The sequence below is a fragment of the Archocentrus centrarchus genome, chromosome 14, assembly GCF_007364275.1.
Source record: "Archocentrus centrarchus isolate MPI-CPG fArcCen1 chromosome 14, fArcCen1, whole genome shotgun sequence".
Classification (NCBI taxonomy): domain Eukaryota; kingdom Metazoa; phylum Chordata; class Actinopteri; order Cichliformes; family Cichlidae; genus Archocentrus; species Archocentrus centrarchus.
In genome coordinates, this window is record NC_044359.1 from 25877283 (window position 1) to 25901010 (window position 23728).

The window sequence follows — 23728 nt, forward strand, 5'->3', positions numbered from 1 at the left end:
AACTAAGGAGTAAGTAAGTATTAGTTCAGTACAAACCTCACAATTGAGGTGAAAGTCTTAGAAAGCACGAGCAGAAACTCGTATAGACTTCTTCTTCTCTTCTTCTTCACAGGTTGATTGCTTGATTGCTGAAAAAATAAGGAGAACTCAGGACATGCAGGTGCTACTGTATAGTGCAGATACACAGCTAAGGTTGTGGTTATCTTTGGGGGTATAAGGGTACAAATAAATCTTTCAGGACTGAGCTCATTTAGGGAACTTAATCTATTCACAATATAAATGGTTATTTATATCCCTTCATATAGTATGATCAAAGTGTCCAGGTTTCTAATCCTCACTATTTTTGTTATTAATCACGATCAATGTTTTTAGTTCATGAGGTATGACGATCTAATTAATGACCATGTGAGACAGATACTTGCTTGTGATGGTCCACAGTCTTAGAGGTAAAATATAAATACCAGGTCTGTCACAAGACAACTCTAGTGCACTGCACTATGTTGTTTGGGGTGAGTTGGTTATAGTAACTTTTTCAAGCAATTGCATCATCTTCTGTTATATATTGTGTTATTTGCTTTATGTATATATATATGGAAACAAATATCTGTAATGGGCTCAGAAGAAAAAGTCACCACTTTGTTTAATACCACATTTGTTCGCCCTGCAAAATTTTACCTCAGTGGGTTTTCTAACATTCCTAATATTGATTATTTCTTTGTCTTCCTGTGTTTTATCTACATCATGACTGTTTTGGGGAATGGCTTTCTTCTCTCAGTCATTTGGCTGGTGAAGACTCTTCATACTCCTAAATACATGATTGTGTTCAACATGGCTTTGACAGATTTGTGTGGGAGCACAGCTCTCATCCCCAAACTCTTAGACACATTTCTGTTTGACAGAAGATACATCGTGTATGAGGCTTGCTTAAGTTACATGTTCTTTGTTTCATTCTTTGGAGGTGTGCAGTCATGGACACTTGTCACTATGGCCTATGACAGATTTATAGCCATTTGTTTCCCTTTAAGGTACCACAGTATGGTGACTAAAAAAGCTATTGGGTCAATGTTGATGTTTGTATGGTTGCTTATATTGATCCTGATGGGATTACTTGTTGGGTTTCTTGATCGCCTTTCTTTCTGTGGCTCTGTAGTGGTGAAAAGCTTTTTCTGTGATCATGGACCAGTGTATCGTCTGGCCTGTAATGATACAACTTTAAATATTATATTGGCAAATGTTGCTGTAAGTATAGCTGCCTTTATTCCTCTGATTTTCATAGTTTTGACCTATGTTTGCATTTCCATAGCGCTCACCAGAATTGCATCAGGAGAGGAACGACTCAGAGCACTGAAAACTTGTACTTCTCACCTCATCCTTGTTGCTATTTTGTTTCTTCCATTTGTGGCTACAAACGTAGCTGTATGGGCCTCTGACATCCATCCTAATGCCAGGATCATAAACTCAACATTGACACACACCATACCAGCTTTGCTCAATCCTATCATATATGCTTTAAAGACTGATGAAGTGATAAATGCAGTTAAGAAGCTTTTCAAAAGAAATAATATTAACAGCACAGTCACAAAGTGGTAAACCTCATCTCTATTAGAATGACACATTTGGAATTTTCACACTAGACTTTTTCTCTAAATCTCTTGACTCTGCTGCTTATATGTGCTATAATTTTACCTTTAAAAATAGTTACTGTATATCATGTTTATGTAAAATGGTTGAATTGCAGAATTTATGTAGGGGAAAATGTATAATTGTAACACCCCCAACTTAAAAAACAAAAAAAACTATGTCTCTCTTATCACACATGCATGTCTGTCATCTTAGGCTCATCAAAAACAAAACGAAAAAGAAATCTGTGCAGTCTCAGCTGTCTTTCTCAAAATATCTTTGAAAACTGAATTTTGTGCACATGCAAAGAGTCTTTCTATGAAGATTTCTCCTCAACATGTTCTAAAACAATTGTATTACATTTTTCATTCTGTACAGTATGTTTGCTACAGTCTAATTTAATAGTTAAGACTTACTGGTTACAAGAAAAATTATTCATGGAATGGATGAATGAACACTGACTTTATGTCACTGTTCTCAAAAATGTTTGCAGTTGTGATGTTTTAAAAAACAAAACAAAAAGAAAATCGTGACTTGTCTTGCAACTTTTCCAATCATAATCATGATCTGAATACACTGTTGTGCCCAATCACATGTGCAAACATTTTCTTTTCCAAGATAAATTTGTTAATGTTTTTCTTTTATTTATTCATTCATTTTTATTATTATTCACATGTGTACATGTGCAATAAAGTGATACCAGTAGCAAAAAAACAGAGCGAGAGAGAAAAGAAAAAGGGGGAAGGGAGAAAAGACAAGTACAGAGCATAGGCAGAAAAACACACTGGTTCATCAACTTCTGCATCTGCAAGAAAACACAAAAAAATATACAGCATCTGAAAAAAACAATGCACAAAACAATCTTATTGCATTGTGTGTGTGCCGTTAACTGGGCCTCAAAGCACAAGTGCATGAGAACTGACTGATATCTGTCAGAGACCCAAGCACCAACAGACTACAACCCCCAAGGAAGCAGGCCAACAACCACGCCACGTACCCTGGAATCAACAGGTACCCACATCAAGTCAACAACAACCAGTGGAGAGCAGTAGGGAGGGATAACTGCCACCCTTGACCTCTATGTCCCATAGGGGCCAAGGCTCAGGAAACTTCACAACCAGGCCCAGTCACAGTTGTGAAAATTTTTTCAGTTTATTACATTTTGACAAAATTGTACATGCCAGTATTTTTGCTAACCAGGAAGATGTATGGTTGTCACTGTATATTTATCTATATTTGATCAGAATGTAACACTCTATATAAAGAATTTCTTTTGCAAATATATATTTAAATATATCAGTCACGCTACATCACCATGTTTTGTTGTATAACAAGCATTTTAAAATCAGTAATTAAATTTGTTTGTTTCAAATCTGGTTTTAAAAATAGTGAATTATAGTCTTTCATTATTTTACTAATGAGGCAAATTAGCATGATGATATACTCTAAAAAAAGTGATGCAAGTGATGCAAGTGTGTTTTTTTTATATATAAAAAAAACACACACACACACACAGCTAGTTCATTTCAATGATGACCAGCAGGACAAATTAGTGGCTCAAAAACGAGCACACACACACTGAGAGAGCGTAATCAGACAGCTGAAGAAGAATCAATAAGCTTGTCAGATCTAAGGTACTGTATTGGCAACACTGCAAAATACACTTGTCATTGACAGAACTATTACCTTCCTTCAGTGACTTTTTTGGTAATCATCTCTCATTAAAGATGTGTGAGAGTATGTAGGAGCATGTACAGTTTCTGCACAAAACGAGACTATTAGCTTACCCCCAGTTGGATTGTTGAGAGCTCTAACAGTCCCAGGCCAGCCATGGTCCCATATTTTACTTTGTTACCAAGTTGCCACAATGTTCATATAATACAGCTCTAACATTTCTATATGGCAGCCCACCTCATCACTCTTCCCAAACTGCCCACAGCCCTGGAGACCTCTCAGCTACTTGTGGACCATGTTTTTCATCTTTACAGTATTCCTTCCGACATCGTTTGGGACCAGGGTCCACGGTTTACATCCCAGGTTTTCCACAAGGTTTAGGAGTGTGTATATGGGAATTTTTAGCCATTCTTTCAGAAGCGGATTTGCGAGGTTAGACACTGATGTTGGACAAGAAGGCCTGGTTCATCCCAAACATGGTCTGTCGGACTCTTTAGAAATGTGGCTACGAGTGAAAACCTGAAATAATTATTGATCCTTCCAGGTTTACGCTTACAGAGTGCCAGTGGTAACATGATATAGTATTAATTTATTAGTTGCTGCTTCACCAAGCTTTAACTTTTTAAGGCACAAAGATGGTTTTAGTCCCTCAGATCTCTGAATGCATTTTGTGGGTAACAGTGCTATTTAAAACAGAGCAATGGTTCAGTTGTTAGAACATTTTTTGCCTCTTTTCAATGTGGAGTTGTATGATCTCTGGTTTCCTTCCACAGTATAAAGTTCTTTTGTTTCCACTGCTGCCTTAACCCTGTTAACCCTTTATAGGGTATTCAATTCCATTCAGTTTTATTCATATAATGCCAAATCACAACAACCAGTAACCTCAAGGCACTTTATAGTGTAAGGCAGGGGTATTCAATTAAAACTCACTGAGGTCCAGAGCTAAAATATTCTCCTAGTAAAAGGTCCAAAGACAAGGTGCTAATGGAAACGTCAAAATCATATGGCAAAACATAAATAAACTGATAGGTAAGGAACATAAAATGATCAATGATAGATTGGAAATAAAAGTTAATAACAAGTTGTTGATTAATCCAAAAGAATTAGCAACTGAGTTCAATAACTTTTTCATTAAGTCTATTGATGAAATAAGACATATGTTTAGTCAGTCAGAGACAGTTTGCAATTCTAATGACTCTGGACAGCCTCTTTTTAGATTAGATCAAATTACAGATATGGAAGTCGCTAGTATAATTCAATCAATGAGGGCTTCAAAAACTAAAGATGCATACGGGCTTGACACACACTTTTTAAAAACACACAAAGATGCACTGGTTTGTCCAATAACACATCTGATAAATTTATCCATCAGAATGGCAACAGTCCCAGAAAGTTGGAAGGCTGCCATAGTCTCACCAATTTTTAAATCAGGAGACAAATCAAATATTTCTAACTATCGTCCCATTAGCATCCTCCCTGTTGTTTCTAAGGTTGCAGAAAAATGGATTGCCAAGCTGCTGAACAAACATCTCAGCCACCATTCTCTTCTGCACCCCATGCAGTTCGGGTTTCGCCAGCATCATTCCACAGAGACGGCAAATTGTGTCCTTATAGAAACAGTGAAATCCCTGCTCGATAAAACCACCTGTGTTGGTGCAGTCTTTCTAGATTTAAAGAAGGCATTTGATACAGTGGACCATCAGGTCCTTCTGTCCAAACTGACTTATTTTAACTTTGCCGAAGATGCATTAGCTTGGTTTCAATCTTATTTATCCAACAGGAGACAGTCTGTGTCTGTCAGGGGCACAATGTCGTCATACCTTGACTGTCCAGCAGGGGTTCCCCAGGGCTCTATTTTGGGACCAGTCCTGTTTTCTTTGTATATAAATGATTTGCCAAATGTGTGTCAAAGTGTCCACTTCCAAATGTATGCTGATGATGCTGTTATTTTTACACCTGCAAAAAGTCCTCAGGAAGCATCTTCAATCCTCACATTAGCCTTGGAGAATATACAACACTGGCTCCTTCAGTCCTCCTTACTGCTGAATAAGAAAAAAACAGTTACAATGATGTTTACAAAAAAACCTATAAAACTGGAGCGGTCTAGTGTGTTCCTGGGGGGCGAAGAGCTTGATCTTGTGCAGGATTTCAGGTACCTTGGGGTCACACTGGATCCCACACTGTCTTTTAAAAAACATATAAAACTTACAGCAAGCATAATTAAATTTAATTTAAATAACTTCAAACAAATTAGACCATCAATGACAATTGTTTCAGCTAAGGTTTTTCTACATTCAATGATATTATCACATATAGATTATTGCATTACATCTTGGTCACTCACTGGAGATACGTTCTTAAAACCAATAGAAATATTATTTAAAAAGGCTATAAAAATCCTTGATCAAAAGCCCTTATCATATCATCAGTGTAATATTTTGGAAAAATACAATATGCTCAATTTTGAAAATTTTATTAAATTTAAAAATAGCTGCTTGATCTATAAAGTTCTTCATGGACTAGCTCCAGTTCCACTTTCAACATACATTAAATCAAGAACTGACCGAGGTTTTGGCACCAGAGCCTCTTCCAGAGGAGACCTTGAGATCCCCCGTAGAAAAACAACCTTTGGACAAACGGGTCTGTCAGTCAGAGGGGGTCATTTCTGGAATACTGTACCGACTAACATCAGAGAATTCTCCACTTACAGTACTTTTAAAAAGCACCTTAAGCAGTTCATTAAAAGTTCCCAGACATGTTCGCACTTTCACTAATTTTTATTTTTATTTTATTTTATTTTATTTTTTTTTCTCCTTTTTTCTTTTTCCATTTGTATATTGTTTTAATGTTTGTCAATGTGTTGTCTTTTACTACTATTGTATATTCATGATGTTTTCTGTTGTTTGTCCTTCTGCCTAGGGACTACAGATGCAAATTAGCAAATATGCTATAATCTGGCTCATTTACAATCTGTACTAAGTATTGATTGTTTTATTAATGTGCATTGTCCCAAATAAATAAAAGTTAAAAAAAAAGGTCCAAACAAAAGTCCAACTTTTGTCTTATGGTCTTGCTCACCCATATGTTTATATTTTCACTGTTAACAAATGGCACTTATGGTACACAACTAACTATTTTAAAATATCTAAAATAGTCCCAGGCAAATAATTTTAAAACCTTTATTTCAGAAAACAGAAACCTCAAAATAAAATATATTTTAAAACTGCAAACAGAGCCTAATAACATTTTTTCTCTTAAAAGGAAGAAGTCCAAGCCAAGAGAATTGAAGGCTTACAGTTCAAGTAAAAAGTTAACTTTAGAAAACAGAAAACAATAAATAAAAAGTGGCTCTTTTTAGGGGAAAAAAAAACAAGTGCAAACAGAACAAGCAACCATATTCCTCTTTTTGACTTACATTAAAGCAGTACCAACCTATAAAAAAATCAAGTTTTCAAGTAAAATAGGTCAGCATATTCAGAAAACAATAAATAAAAATTATTCTTTTAGGAGAAAACAGAGCTTTTAACATTACCTTTTCTCTATCAATTATTCTTTACTTTTCTTAATGAGAGAAATGGGCATGGGATTGCCCTGCCAGTAATTGAAATCTTGGTTGGAATGGAGTCAGTGCCATTCTCATGCAGACATGTAGGTGTTCATTTGTGAGTCTAGAGAGGTGCTTGTTTTTTTTTTTTTTATCAAGTTCATAGTGGAAAAAGCTGACTCACAGCTGTAAGTTGATCCAAACATAGTCAGTGTGTGCAGTGCTACTTTGGTTAGACCAGGGAACACACTATCAGACACAAGCTGTAGCCAGAAGGTAGCAGGGTCAGTTGCCTCAAAATGCTCTCTTAATTCTGCATTTCCTTGCAGATCAATGAGCTCAAGCTGTAGAGATCCTGCATGTGCCCACTTATGTCTGTGTTGCCTCCTTTGATTTCTCTAATGAGAAAAGGATTCTGAATCTGCAGAAGGAGCTGTTGCCCAAGGCAGAAGCTGTCAAACCTTTGACTGAAGTTTCCGATCAGTTTGTTCATGAAGTCAACATAGGGAGAAACATCTCTCTCACCCCGAATCTGTTCCTGCAGTTTTGGGAAGTGTTCATGCTCTCCTTCAAGATTTTCTTTGAAAATGTCCAGCTTCCTCTGGAAGGATCGAACAGCTGTCATCAAATCAGCAACTGAATTTTTCTTGCCCTGCAGCTTTAAATTAAGCTCATTAAGATGCGATGTAATGTCAAATAAAAAGCAACATATCCAGCTTGTGCTCTTCTTGCAGAAAAAGTGAAAATTGTGTTGCTCTCTGACTCTTAAACTGCTATAAGAACGCAGCAATTTCTTTTCGGATAGACCAGAAGTGTCCCAGTGCATTGCCTTTACTAAGCCACCTCACATTGTTGTGCAATAGCAGATCATTAGCGTTTGCCTCAATGTCTTCGAGAGATTCTATCAGGAGGCGATGCTGAAGAGATGAGGATGCCCTAAGGAAGTTGATGAGCTTCATCATTGTGTTCATTACTTCAGCAAAATGTTCTGATAGAGTGACACACACAGTCTGATGGATGAGACAGTGGTAAGCAATAGGATCTGGGTTGTTCTCTTTCATCCGTGTCACAGCCCCTTGCTCTTTTCCCACCATACCACCATCTGTGGTAACAGAGACAACCTGCTTCAGATCTATGTGCCTTATTCTCAGCATCTCTTTTATTGCTGCATATATGTCCTCTCCTCCTTTACATTGCCCCAAAATCCACGATACCTTGAGTGAACATTCATTTGCACATTGTTGGGCTGTAAAAGTATTTGTGATGAGTCAGGTAGATCTGTCTCACTGGGCTTGCAGTTTGGTTCATTTGCGCGCTCTCTGCTCGGACTTCAGCGGATAAGTTTGCTCAAACGAGCTGTGCTTTGTTTCGTAGTGGCGCTTCACGTTGCCACTTTTAATTAATGCAACCGTTTCTGAGCATATAAGACAAACAGGTTTTGAACTGCCTGCAGGAAGAATGAACATAAACTTATCTGTCCATTCATCTTTAAAACAGCGGTTTTCAGCATCAACTTTTCTTATTTTGGAACAAGCCATCACCTCCTCTGCACTGCTCGGGTGAGCTCATGGCGCTGGCTGCACAGGGCAAACAAAAGATTTGATTGGGTCAACTGAGTGACGCTATTACCGTAATAACTGTAGTAGAGGTAACCTCTTGCCCACATTTCTGCTTGACTCTGCACCTGTCTTTTGACAGACAAAACCCTCCATGAAAATGATCTAATTTTGTGAATTCATCATATTAGGCATGGGTCCGGACAAAACTATCACTTGGTCCGGATTCGGACCTACGTCCGCCATTTGGGGATGCCTGATCTAGGGGACCCAGACCATCCACAGCCCGGAAGTCAGGAGACCTGCGGCCACACATTGCGATGACATCTGTGAGCACACCTCAGAGGAGAAATGAAGGAGACCCTAGATGGAGCTCCCACAGTCAAAAGGCAAGAGCCCCAGAGAGCCAGAGGCAATGATGAGCAGCCCCACCCCCCCAGCATCAGCTGAGAACGCGGGCCTGAGGCCCCAGGTGCCCGAGAGCTGCCCAATCCCCAGCAGACCCCCCCTCCCCCACACACACACACACACACCCAGGCCACAACCCCCAAGAGAGCAGGCCAATAGCCACACCAAGACATCAGGCCACACACTCCAGGACCCTCAGGCACCCACATCCCAGGGGAGCTAGCGACAATCAGTGGGGAGCAGTAGGGAGGGTTAACTCCCTGGTGACACATCCCACAGGGGCCAAGGCTCAGTAAGCCACAGATCCAGGCCCAACTGTACACGTGCACACACAAATATATCAGTCGCACGCTCCAGCACACACTCGCAGACCTTACATGGACATGAAGTGTGGACAAGCGGGTATCAGTGCAAAGCCAGCAGCAACCTGGGGAAGCAGCCACCCAATCCCAAACCACTAGCCAGACCCCACCCCAGGCAGGGTGCAGGAAACCCACCCTTCCCCTCCTCCCAGCCAACGTGTTGGGTGTACAGTATGTGCTGGTATATGTGAGTGTATGTAGTGGGAAGAATGATTATGACTGTGTGAAAGCTACAGTGCTGTTAAAATTGGAGGAACACAGACTTGAGTGTTACAGACCTCTGGTTGGGTCTGTTTCACACAGAAAGAAATGGAGATGGGAGACATCAGTTGCATTTGGTCTGCAGGCTCTTCCTTGTCTGTTTATTTACAAAATATTAAATCATACTTCTTTTCATTCACAATATCAACTTCTAACATATTTTATAACATATTTTTTGCCCTTGTATATGATATACAGTACAAAATCACTGTCCCATAATTCGGGTCTCTTTCGTCTGCACCGCTAATTACACATCTACTGTATAAAAAGATCTCAAAGGAAAGCGAATACAGCATCATATAAAAACACAATCAACGACAATCTTTTGAATTTAAGAGGTATATCTCAAAGCAACATCCATAACCAAATGAAACACATACTGTAAAGCCCCACCATTTTCGTAACTTTATATACAGATAAAATGGCTGCTCTCCCCTCCCAAAAAAAGACCCTACATATGTGTGTGATGTGTTATTTGATAGAGTGGGAGGAAGGGGAAGGGTCAGGATACATATGACCAGGAGGTAGAAGACTACCCCTTGAGGAAGAGAGACAGCTAACAACTTTCTCAATGAGCACCCGTTTCCTACGCCCAACTGGCTTCCACCGCACTCCTGGCCCGCATCCCCCGCCCACTCCGTAGGCAAACATGACACACAGGACACACAAGAGACACCCACACGATACACATGACACACACAGAAAACAAGAACAAACATCACACCAACACCCACACCCATACACAGTGGGCTCGGGTCCAGAACCACCTGGCCCCTGGTGGGAAACCGTCGCACCCTCATCTGAATGCCCCATCCCCCACCGGAACAATGGGCACCCCAGAATGCCAAACAGACATCTCGACATGGCCCAACCCACCCGACATGGTGGTGCGCCCAAGGAAGGTGCACAAAGGGACCCCCACCAGGAAATGAGTGACCCTGGGTGCAAGGGGCCCAGGGGCGTGCCCTGACCCCCGCAGAAGCCAGCACCCACCACCACGGGCACCCCAGTCCCCACACCCAAAGACCATAAGAGCATCCACCCAAGTCCCTGCCACCACCAATCAGGGCAAGCACACAGACATCACAAAGCAGCAGCCACAGCCCTTCAGTCTAAGAGCCATCAGACACCCAAATCCCCCTGGCCCGCCCCCTGCCACCTGCCAGGCCCATGATGAGATGAGACTACAGTTGATCACCCCCACTAAGTGATGGAATTGATCAGTGGGGACCAGAGATAATCAAATTCATCCAATTGTTTTTTTGAGTTGGCAGACATTTTTGCCAGACTAATGTGATCTAAAAGCAAATTCCTGTAGTGAGTAATACATAAATCAATTTTTGATTTCCAATTCATGAGGACAGTTTTCTTAGTGATGCATAAGGTTGTAAGAACTAAATGTGACATATTTGCTTCCATATCTAATTCCCTTGCATCACCTAAAATGCACAGTTTGGGTGAAGCTGGGATACCACAATTAAACCATGTGCATAAGTCTTCACATATCTTCTGCCAGAACCTCTGTACAGGCGTGCAAGACCATAGCATGCACATAATTCTCAGCAGGGTCGACTAAACAGTGGGTGCATATATTTGAGTCTCTGAGGCCCATTTGGAATAGTCGTTGTCCTGTATAATGTATTCTATGCAGAGTTTTGTATTGTAGAAGTTGTAAATTTGGACTTTTAGTCATTTTGGAGGCGTTTAAGCATATATATGTCCAGACGTTTTCATCTGGGTTGATGGGAAGATCCCACTCCCATTTTGCAGTGTTTTCACTGAGTTTTGTTATTTCCTAGTTTGTTTTGGTTTTCATTGTTCATCTTAGTTCTGGTTTTGTTATCAGTTGTGGTTTTCTAGTTCCTTTGGCCCTGTCTGCCCTGTGTCCATGTTCTTGTGTCTGTTTTCTCTTTTTGTCATGTCCTTGACCTCCTGTGTTTTCGTATTGAGTTTTATTCCCAGTGTTCTGTCTAGTCTGCATCTCTCTCCTGTGTCTGTCTCTCTTTGTCTGTTTCCCCATGCCATGGTCCCTGTTTAGTTTCCTCTGTGTGCCAGTCCCCCGTGTTAAGTCTGCTTGTACCTTGTTAGGTGTTTCCTGTTTTATTTTGACAGTCTCGTGTTCCCTGTACTTTGTTTAGTTTTGCTTCCCATGTTATTAGTTTCATTTGCTCCACCTGTCGTGTCCTGCCGTTTCCCCTCGCCCTAATTGCCTGATGTGTATTTAAGCCCTCAGTTTTCTTCTGTTCTTTGTTGTGCTGTTGTCTGTGTTCCTGCTGTGTGTCTCTCTGTTCCTTAGTTTTAGCTCTGGCATCTGTCCAGCCCTGTTTATTTGTTTGTGTAGTCATCATTTTCAATAAACTACATTAAGTTCAGTTTATCATCTGAGTCCTGCATTTGGGGACCAGCCTTTGCCTGCCTGCCACAGCATCATGACATGCAGTTTTGAGGGAAATTGAATCATTAATTTTTAACAATAGCTTATATATTTTTGATAACAATTTAGTGGTACAGAGATTTAGAAATTTAAAACAGGACTTAATTGTCACATTGGCCAGATGTCACTCCCTGAGATGCAAGAAGAAAGCAAAAATATATCTTTTTACTAACAAACTTGGACAAGTAACTTTAATCAGGCTAATGGACTGCAAAAAAAAGTAGTCAGATTAGAGTAACGTGTTACTTAGTTACTGACATCACTGGTAGGTGACCACCTCTCCCTCCTGAGCTACAGCCACCCCCCATAATTGTCTAACTGTTCATTTCAGCATTAGGTAACGTCACTATGCAACAGTGACTATCTGCTAACAGGGAGGACTCAGATTGGTTCCTCACTACTTGTGTCCTTCTTTGGTTCCACCAGCACACTGTTACCTTGAGTGGCAATGTGAACACTGGAACCACCAAGGGGATAATTTTGACCCCCTGGCATTTTAAAAATAATGTTAAAATAAACCCCCCTTATCTCATATTTCATGACTTTTTCTAAAAAGGGCTTATTCATGTGTGTGTGGCCTCCAGAGAAAAAAAAATCTGACTACTTATATCTAGAACCCTGCTAAAGTGAGCAGAGACTCCAGACTGTGGTGAATGAAACTGAACAAATGAAAAGTGAAATCCATAGCTGAACAGCTGACTGGGATGAGTTTCAGGGTTGAACTGAGACAGAGCAGTGTGGACGTTGGATGAGAGGCTGCAGGTGTGGTGATCAGAGCCAAATTTTAATCCTTCAGACTCAAGAGATGAAGGATTGTACCTATATTTTTTTATTTTTTTTTAAAGCCTGTCATGTCTGGTAGATCTTGCAAGCAGAACTGTGATCTGAATGCGTTGTTGTGCCAAACATATTTGCTATTTCAAGATGAGCTCTATAGGTTCTCAATAGGCTCTTCTTGTTGATGTTTTAACCCTTTATTTTATTTATCTGAGTTATTTTTCCACATACTATGTAACAGCCAGAGCTGACAGGCTGAAGAAGAGGAAAATAAAGAGAAGAAAAAGGGAGAGAGAAAGGGAGCAAAAAAAAAAGGGGAAAGAGCACAAGTCTATTAATCAGATACTTCATCACTTTAACATATAAAAAAATACTATCAATACTTGCAAAAATAAATTTGTGTGTGAAAAACAAAACTAACAAAGCATGTTACGCACACCAACAATTTTGTTGAGTTGTGATTGAGTGGGCGTTTGTGTCTGTGTCATGTTTGTGTCTGTGTCATGGAACGTACTTACCAATGAGGGCAAAACGCTGCAGCTCCACCCATCAGAAGCCAGAGGCAGGTACGGAAAGCCCCCGGAACCCCAGGCCACCAGCAGCCCACCAAGAGCCAGGAAGACCCCCGGCCACTCAGTCCAAAGACAACCGCACACCTACCCCAGCAGACGGGAGAGGGTGGTCTCAGACGGAGCCCCCCCAGTCGAGGAGCGAGGGCTCCAGGGAACCCAAGGCGATGAGAAGCCAGCCCCCCCCCAGCGGCCAGCCCCCTGCACTGGCCGGCGGCAGGGCTCCCGGGCCCACGGCACCCAAGGACCGCCCGACCCTCCACAGAGCCCCCCCCCATGCCGAAGAAGCCAACGCAGCCCCGCACCGCACCCCCAAGGGGGGCAGGCCAGCACCCACGCCAGAACACCCAGCCCCACCCAGGAACCCCGAGGCACCCCCATCCCAGGGGGGTAGGGGGGAGGAGGCAACCAGCAAGGAGCGGCCAGGAGGCAAGGCACAAGGCCCAGACCCAGGTCCAGCCATACATACAAACACACCCAGACACCCGTGTACACATTTATACACAGATACTCATACATGCCCATACATACTTACCCACACACAGATATGCCATACATACACATTCACTCACCCACCCATACTCACGGAGACGGTGACAAATACACAAAGACACACATTCATCCATAGCTACCCACCCTCTGAAGGCGGGGCAAGTGGAAACCACCCCAGGGCCAACAGCGACCCCAGGACGCCACCAGCCCGGTCCCCAAGGAACCACCCGACCCCTACCCCGGGCGAGACGCAAGAAATCGGGGTGTAAGATGACCCATCCACCCCTCCTCCTCCCCAACTTGTAGGTCTATGTGTTAATGTTTGTGAGTGAATGAGGTGTATAGGGTGCAGTAAAATTGAGGGGACAGTTATGCCACAAGCGCCAACTGTTGGTCGTCAGCGCTTGCCCACACTGCCCCCCCAAAACCCTCCATGTCTAAAGTGCAAATAAAATTTGGAGACAGACAGTGACTAGGATCCGAGTGGGGCCACCTCAGCGGCCCATCTCATCAACCTCTGAGTAACATGCCTGCCCCAAAGGTCCTATGTGTATCAGGTTGTAAGTGTGTATGTGTTGTGAGTTATAATGACTAAAGTGCAATTAAAACGGAGAGGCAAGTGGTGGTGCAACTCTCCACGTGGCCTCTCCATCCTACATCTGTGAGTGATGTGTATTCTGTGTGTGTGTGTGTGTGTGTGTGTTTGTGTATGGGGAGGGGGGGGGCATATGACCAGGAAGAATCCTGGAAGAAGAGAGCCAGCTGTCCGCTGGCTCAATAGGCACCCCGACCTCCCACACCCCAGCACAGGGCAGGGGGAGGTGAGCCCGGGGCCGCGGTGACAGCATCCCGGAGCACTGCAGCACCCGAGGTTGGCGCCCTCGCCCCTACTGCAGAGGGCGGCCCGCTCCTCCTAGATGCCCATTCACTCAACAATAGACACAAACAGGCGACAGGACATACTGGCCTGGGCATGGAAATGCAGTGCCCAGTCCCCCCCAACCACCCCACCGCGGCCCCATCCCCCACCCCACCCCCCTGCAATGCAGGCACCCCAGGGCCCCAAAAGCGTAGACCGGACATCCCGATGTCAGGCCAACCCACCCCACCCGGCGGCGCGGCCGGGACAGCAGAGGCCCCCCCCGCGCCAGGGGGGGCCCACCGGGAGCCGGCGCGGCCCCAGTGCCGGGGCCCCAGACCCCAGCCCCCAAGCCATACAGGGAAGACCAGCCAACCGACCGAGGGCCGGCACCACCCCCCCAAGCACCCCGCCCACACCCCAGGACCGAAGGCAGCACCATCCAAGCCCCCACCACCATCAACCAGGACAGGCACACAGACATCACCAGAAGGTCGCCCCAGGACCCCAGTCTCAGGAGGCTACCAGCTACCCAGGCCCCCGGAGTCCCCCCCCACCCCCCCACAAAGCACATCAGGAGCAGAGCCCGCAGCCCACCACCCCCACTAAGTAATGGAGCTGAGCAGTGGGAACCAAAGAGAGTCAAATTCCTCCAATTTGTTTTTAGAAGAAGCAGACATTCTCTCTAAACTAACATGATCTACTAATAAATTTCTGTACTGAGTAATACATAGTTTATTTTTTGTCTTCCAGTTCATGAGGATCATCTTCTTAGCGATGCACAAGGCAGTAAGAACTATGTGTGATATATTTAACTCCATAATTAATTCACTGACATCACCTAAGATGCATAGTCTGGGGGAAGTTGGGATACGACAGCTAAACCATGTGGATAGATCTTCACAAATCCTCTGCCAAAATCTCTGAACTGGTACACAAGACCACAGAGCGTGTAGATGATTATCCTCTGAATTGCTTGTACAGTGGGTGCATATGTTTGAGTGTGTAAGGCCCATTTGGAACATCCTTTGTCCAGTGTAGTATGTTCTATGGAGAATCTTATATTGTACAAGTTGTATTTGGGGTCTTTTAGTCATTTTGAAGATATTTAAACATATTTCTGTCCATAAATTTTGATCCAGGTTGACAGAAAGATCACGCTCCCATTTTGTAATTGGGAGGGAAACTGAATCATCAGTTTTTATTAATAATTTATATAATTTTGATAACAATTTTGGGGTACAGAGGTTAAGAAATTCTGTTACCCAAGTAGGCATTTCTAGATTCAATTGATTAAGGTTAAATCTTCCCTGTAGGACGGACTTAACTTGTTGATATTCCAGAAATCTACCGTTGCCAATTCTATATTTTGATATAAGTTCTTGGAACGTGATAAAATTTCCATCTTGGATAATATGTTCTAAGTTATTTATACCCTTATCACGCCATAACGGAAAATTCAGCATTTTCTTTTTCTGACAAATATCTGGATTGTTCCAAATGGGTGTTAGTTTACAGGGGATGAGTGAAGACTTAGTTATTTTTAAAAATTCCCACCAGGCTGTCAGAGAGGTATTTATACTAAGGACTTTATAGCAGTTATGATGTTTAATACTGGAACTAATGAAAGGTAAATCTGAGATTTTTATTTTTCCACAAAACGCCTGTTCTAGATCCAGCCATGGGTTGTCTAATGAATTGGATTTGATCCACTTTGAAATATACTGCAATCTACTGCTTAAGAAATAGTAATAAAAGTTTGGTAATTCTAGACCTCCACTGTGTTTTGGCTTTTGTAAAGTTTTTAAGCTTATTCTTGACGGTTTGTTTTTCCATAAAAATTTTGAGATGTTTGAATCTAGTGACTTAAACCAAGGAAGAGTAGGTTTATTAGGGATCAATGAAAATAGATAATTAATTTTTGGTAAAACCATCATTTTAATGGCAGCAACTCTCCCCATGAGTGATATAGGTAAACTGTTCCAACGTGTGAGATCATCCTCTATTGTTTTTAATAAGGGGATATGATTTAATCGTACCAAGTCTGAGAGCCTGGCGGAAAAATTTATGCCTAAATATCTAATATTTCCTGACTTTAGTGGGGTCCTAGAGGTTCTCTGGAAATTACAATTCAGAGGCAAAACTGTTGATTTACTCCAATTGATAGAGTAATCAGATATAGATGAGAACTTATCTATCAGTGTGATAGTCTTCAAAAGAGAGCCTTGTGAATTCCCAAGGAAAAGTAATACATCATCAGCATAAAGGCTAAGTTTATGGTCCATATTTTCAGTTTGAATCCCTTTAATATTTACATTTTGACGGATTGCTGCTGCTAGCGGCTCAATGAAAATTACAAAAAGAGAGGGAGAGAGTGGGCAGCCCTGCCTAGTGCCCCTCTGCAGACTGAAACTTTGTGAAATGAGATCATTTGTCCTAACACGCGCATTCGGAGAGCTGTGTAGTGTTCTGATCCAGTTTATAAAGGATGAACCAAATCCAAATTTTTGCAGAACTGCTAGTAAGAATTTCCAATTTACCCGATCAAATGCCTTCTCTGCATCTAAAGACACGATTGTCATCTCTAATTTGTTAATAGAACAATAGTCTATTATATTTATCAGTCGACGTGTATTATTGGCTGAGTGCCGACCCTTGATAAAGCCTGTTTGATCTGGATGTACAATAAATGGAGTAATACTTTCTAATCTTTTGGCAAGGGCTTTGCAAATTATTTTAAGATCTACATTAATGAGAGAGATTGGCCTGTAGCTGGATGGGAGTGTGGGGTCTTTGCCTGGTTTAAGAAGCAGGCTAATGTTAGCAGAGTTTAAGGTTGGAGATAAGATGTGGTCATTCTGAATCTGAGTTACCATTCTGAAAAAAATGGGAGCTAGCTCAGACCAAAATTCTTTATAAAACTCGGCTGGAAAACCATCTGGGCCTGGGGCTTTATTATTTGGGAGATGCTGTAGGGCTTCACTAAGTTCAGACAATGAAAGAGGTAATTCCAGAGCTGCAGCCTGGCTGTCATTTAGTTTTGGTAGATTTATATTATTAAGAAATTCTTCAATTTCAGTATCAGATGGGTTAATCTGTGGTGAATATAAGGCTTCATAGAAGTCTTTGAAAGAGTTATTTATTTGTTGTGGGTCATGAGTAATAATACCAGTCGAGTCTTTAATAGAAAAAATAGCTGTTTTTTCTTTATTCAGTTTTAATTGCTTGGCCAGGAATTTTCCAGATTTATTTCCATGCTCAAAGTTTTCCAAACGCAGCCTCTGCAACATAAATTGTGTCCTTTTATCAATTATTTCATTTAGCTCCAGTTTCAGTTTCCTCAGGCTGATAATTGTATGTTCTTGTGGTGAAGCGGCATAGGCAGTTTCTAAAGATTTAATTTTTTGTTCTAATTCTAACACAAGTGCTTTTTCTTTATCTTTCCTATGCGAGCAGTAAGATATTATTTTGCCCCGCATTACTGCCTTTCCTGCTTCCCAAAGAACACATGGTGATATTCCTGGAATATCATTATATTCTAAGTATGCTGACCACTCCTTTTTGAAATAATTAATAAAATCTTCTTCTTTAAGTAATGATGTATTAAATCTCCAGTTCCTGATTGGTGGTGTGACTCTTTTCTGTGTCAGAGACATAGACACCGGTGCATGATCGCTAATAGTGATAGGGTGAATCTGAGTGTCTGTGATATCCATCATTATGGAGCTGCTAACTAAAAAGTAATCTAAGCGGGAATGAGATTTGTGTACTGGTGAGAAAAAACTATAATCTCTCAAAGTAGGGTGATGTGAACACCAAGCATCGCAAAGACCAAAATCCTTCATGTACTGTTTAAGAATGTCTGCAGACTGCCAGTTCCTCTGACTCACTGCTGTACTGAGCCTGTCAATATCTGCATTAAGTACCAGGTTGAAGTCTCCTCCTATTACAAGTGTGGTGTCAGAGTGATCTGAGAGTGAAGTGAACAAAGCATGAAAGAAGGAGGGGTCATCAACATTTGGTCCATATATACTAGCAATACATACCTATATTTTATCATCTAAGATGGGCCACCTTCACCAAAGAAGCCAAAACATAAAAGAAAGAGATAACATGACCAGTAGTCCGACTACACTTCTCTGTGTGGTGTGGATCAGTGAATTGATACTTGTTCACTCCTGGCATACAGCTTGATGTCATCCATGTACAGGAGGTGGCTGATGTTTGCTCCAGTGTTGTAGTGACTCTGCTAAGCCCAAGACTTTTAGGGTCCAAGACCAAGTCGAGACGAAGACCGAGGGAGGGCGTGACCAACTCAAGACCAAGACCAGTTCCCTGCACTACATGACACAATAAACTGTGAAACATGATAAAAATCACTTCTCAAATTCATCTGAAAGATCCACATTAATACTCCTGGGTGACCCATCATTTATCACAGAATGCAAAACAATTATTCATAGTTCATCACAACAGTCTTTACTTTCCTCTGCATAAACAATACATAAAGTTGTCTTGTTTTTAATCCAACAAAAATCTTTGTAAAAATGGGTGCTATTTCAAAACCACATAGCTAAATGTGTAAAACAGAAAAAATGGCAATCATTGACAGTAAGAACTAAAGCCACAAGTTTCTCTTATACACATTAAAAATGCAGTATGTAAGTTTTATAAAAAAAAATATATATATATTTTGTAAAACTATCACCATGTTGCGACAGTATCACATGAGAAAGATAACCTGTGAAAAAAATCGAGCAGCAGATATTCCATCTGCAGAAATGCACCTCTCCTGCTCAAAAACAACCAAACAGAGCCAGGAGGAGGTTCTTAGCACTGTCAATCACTCCTGCACTGCTCAGTGTACTAATGGTGGAGATACTGATAGTTACAGACTGAAAAATACTATCTATTTCATGAGCATGTGACACACCCATTTGAATTTCTATTGTCACACAGTGATAGAAGTAAAATATAAATACCACATCTCTCACACTACAACTCACTTTGTTGCAGTGCTCACTTGATTGAGTCTCGGGTGAGTTTAGTTTTTTCCGTAGCAACAAGCAACTCATTATGTTTTATTGTATTCTCCTTTTTGTATGTTTAGGGAAACAAACATCTGTAATGGGATCAGAAGACAAAGCTGCCACCATGTTTAATACCACATTTATTCGGCCTGAAAGATTCTACCTTGGTGGGTTTTCCAACATCCCTCATATTAGGTATTACTATGTCTTCCTCTGTTTTGTCTACATCATGACTGTTTTGGGGAATGGCTTTCTTCTCTCAGTTATTAGTCTGGTGAAAACTCTTCATACTCCTAAATACATGATTGTGCTCAACATGGCTTTGACAGATTTGTGTGCGAGCACAGCACTTATACCAAAACTCTTAGACACATTTCTGTTTGAAAGAAGATACATCGTCTATGAGGCTTGTTTAAGTTACATGTTCTTTGTTTTGTTCTTTGCAAGTGTGCAGTCATGGACTCTTGTCACTATGGCATATGACAGACTGATAGCAATTTGCTTCCCTTTACGGTACCATAGTTTTGTGACAGAAACATCAATTACTGCAATCCTGATTTTTGTATGGATTTTTTTGGTGAGTGTAATAGCTACCATGGTTGGTCTTCTAAATCGTCTCTCATTCTGTAGCTCTTTGGTGGTTAACAGCTTTTTTTGTGATCATGGACCAGTATTTCGTCTTGCTTGTAATGATACATCTTTAAATTACAAATTCTCGATTTTTCTTATCGTTATAATTGTCATCATTCCTGTTATATTCGTAGTAGTCACGTATGTGTGTATTTCCATAGCACTGAGCAGGACTGCATCAAGAGAGGAACGACTCAGAGCATTAAAAACTTGTACTTCTCACCTGATTCTTGTTGCTATTTTCTTCCTACCATATGTGGGAACCAACATAGCTATATGGGCTTCTTACACCCATCCTAATGTCAGAATGATAAATTCCACATTGACACACACCATACCAGCTTTACTTAATCCTATCATATATGCTTTAAAGACAGAAGAAGTGTTGAATGCAATTAAGAAGCTTTGCAAAAGAAATCTTAATATCCCGAGGACAGAAAAAAGAATGTGTTATCACTGCTGTATTAAATAATAAGAGTGTTTTAGTAGAATAGAGACTTGTGTTAGAAACATATTATTATTAATTAGTAATACAATTCATTAGTTGTACATTAATCCAATAAAAACATCCATCCATGCCAAAACAAGTCTTTTGTGACATGTTGTGGACTTCCGTTGTCAGCATACAGTGTTAAAAATAGAATTTAAATATGGAAATACATTAAATATTTTGTACTCAGATTGCATAGCCTTTCTGTTGAAGAACAGGAGCAGGGAATACAGTTTTGTCAGTGGGTTTTCAACACATTACCTGTTTTTATTATTTACCTGACTACATAAGTGTGTATACTGAAAATATTTCAAACACATAAGTAGTTTCAAAGTAAAGATAACTCCAAAATATTATGTTACATTCTTGTGAAATGAGCTTCCTTTTTTTTTTCTTAGAATTAAACAGAAAATCTGTTAAGAGGTTTTAGAAGTTTGCCAGCTAAGAATGTGTCTGAGAGTGGGTATATCAAGGGCGTAACTTTGGGTCCAACATTGGGGGGTTAAGCTCTCTGCCTATTTATTTATAAATAAGTAGGCAGAGAGCTTAACATTTATCTTCTTTTTCTTTTGCCTCATTGTCAGATTAGGAGGATCAGCGAGTAGCAGGTCCAATGGAGCTAGCTAAAATACTTGAACTGCTATTCATAATGTGTCTGATACACAGCAGCATAGTTATTAAATCAAAATTAACATATTATTCATATAAGATGTTTTGGGTAAACAGAAATGATGTGACTTTATTGGGGGGGGTTATAGTGAGTGGATCAGATTATTGGGGGGGGGGGGGGGTCAAAACCCCCCTATCCCCCCACAAATTACGCACTTGGGGTATATGGTAGAGATACACTGATCCGATATTCAGTCTCGGTCCGATCCTGACCTAAATTACTGGATCGGATATCAGGAAGGAATAAAAAATGCAATCCATTAAATAGCGTTTCGCCCACATTAGCTACATTACCGTTCTCTGTCATCGTCTCTTTTTTTTTTGTGCGGACACCTGGTTGGCTTAGTGGTGAAGCCGGCGACCACATACACACGCTGCATTGCGATGCGGGCGCCATGGGTTCGCGTCCTGGCCTGTCGCCGATTTGCCCGCGTGTCTTCCCCTGTATCTTTCCCCCATTTCCTGTCTCTCTCCGCTGTCACGAAAAGCCGCTGTGGCCAAAAATGCAAAAAAAAAAACGTGCGTGCTTGTTCGGTGCTCATAACCAGCGCGCCATGCTTGTGCCGCAAGAGAACTACGGACACCGTGAAAGCTCAAACAACGTGTTTTGGCGAAGTTGTCTCACTTTTTTGGAACTGCGCTCTCATCAGATACATACGGTGGCCCGGAGGTGTCAGGTCAAATACGAAAACAAATATGAAAGTCGCAACATAAATACAAAAGCTGCAACACAAATACAAAAGCCACAACGGAAATGGAAAACCACAATGGAAGTGACGCAACCTGCAACATAAGTAGCAGTGCCTGTTGAATGAAACAACGCGAAGAAAAGCTTTGCTTGCTGACAGAGGAGATAGAGTCGAGAGACGCAGCAGCTAGGGCCTGTGTCAGACTCAAGGTCCGTGGGCAACATCCAGATCGCGATATAATTTTATACGTCCACAAGATGATTTCATATCGCTATTATTAATGGCCAGTGGGTAAATTGCGCTCCCACTGTATTACAAATGTCACAATGCACTGAACAGCTGCCACGTAGGCCAAGACCTGTGCACTAACTAATTTTCCATTGCCAGTGACACAATGATCAGTTATCAGCTGATAAAAACAACAATCATCACGTTTTACAGTGACATTTAAGCTAGCCTGACACCCCCCCCCAAAAAATAAAAAATAAATGAATAAAATAAAAGGGCAAATGAAAAGTGGAGAATCGATATTTCGAAACAGGCAAGGCAAAGGACCTGATCGCTAACATCGGCGGTAAACCGTGTGTTTCTTTTCCTCGCCTGCTATGTTCGGGGAAAGGATACGAGAGAAGATGCAGAGGGAGACCTGCACAGGTGAGCTGGCAGTGCATCACTGCGTCACACACCAGGAAGCGCGCAGCAAAGTCCTGAAGACAGAACGTGTCATAAGCACCGCAACACAGACAGTTAACTTTATAAGAGGCAAAGATTCAAATCACCAGCAGTTTCGGAGGAAATCGTTTCTGAATTTGGTGACGTGCTTTATCACACAGGTGCCATGAGCTACCTGAGGAAATCTATCAAGTTCATGACAAGTAAAGGTTGAAGTCCCAGCAGGGCTTCGGGATGTTAGGAAAATTAACAAATCACAAAACTGACACATACCTTAATATTTCTTGACATCTCTTCAAATTCTGACTACTTTCCCCAAGTGAGTCCAGAAGAAGAGACTTTCTTAGCTTTGGATATATAATCTGGAAAGACAACAGCAGATTTGGTTACTAACTGTCACATGAATGTAAGAAATTTGAATTGAAAAAATTCAACACCTGTGATGGACTTTTTAAAACTTAGATTAAAGCAAAGGGATTGGAGATGAACTGTGTCTTGATGATATGCAAACACAACAACAAACCAGTGATGGTTGTCATTAACAATGCGATATAAAGTGTTGTAGTCTGTTGGATCCCACTGAAAGAATTGAAACACTGATGTCAGCATCATGATGCTTTTTAAGTTAATTGTCAAACAGTTCAAACAACCAACCTTGAAATTTCTTTTGCCACACAGCTGACAAGCCAAACTAGTCGATATACAGCACTTTCTCTGCTGAAGATGTATTATGCTTTCCCTCCAAAAATTTCATGTAGGTATTGATCAGCTGAAAAGATGGATCTTTGCTTGTTAACTTGCACAATAACATTATTGTAAGAATACCCATCCAGTGCAGTAACATTTCTAAGTTGGGGATAGTTATAAAAACTATACGTTTTACCTCGCTCTCGAGTTCCCTTCTCTTCAGGAGTCATAGAACCTTGAAAGTTTTTGATTTATGACTTGTGGTCTGGTATTTTTGCTGAGCTGTTTTTATGGTTTGCTGATCT

At 41.2% G+C, this 23728-nt stretch overlaps 2 protein-coding genes across 2 annotated transcripts; both read left to right on the forward strand.

The window, feature by feature from the left end:
- Window positions 1-609: 609 nt before the first annotated feature.
- On the forward strand, window positions 610-1590 carry LOC115791477 (olfactory receptor 1-like). The gene has a single exon (XM_030745564.1). It carries the CDS (start codon window positions 610-612, stop codon window positions 1588-1590), a length of 981 nt encoding a protein of 326 aa, XP_030601424.1.
- A 17561-nt stretch (window positions 1591-19151) lies between these two features.
- LOC115791478 (olfactory receptor 1496-like) lies at window positions 19152-21311 on the forward strand. The gene is given in 4 exon segments (XM_030745565.1): window positions 19152-19167; window positions 19743-19792; window positions 19795-20517; window positions 21291-21311. Coding segments are annotated over 4 exon segments (810 nt in total).
- The last annotated feature ends 2417 nt before the right edge of the window (window positions 21312-23728 follow it).

What these genes read in the sequence shown, in the direction of transcription:
- LOC115791477 (XM_030745564.1), top strand. Translation starts at nt 610, where the DNA reads ATGGGCTCAGAAGAAAAAGTCACCACTTTGTTTAATACCACATTTGTT.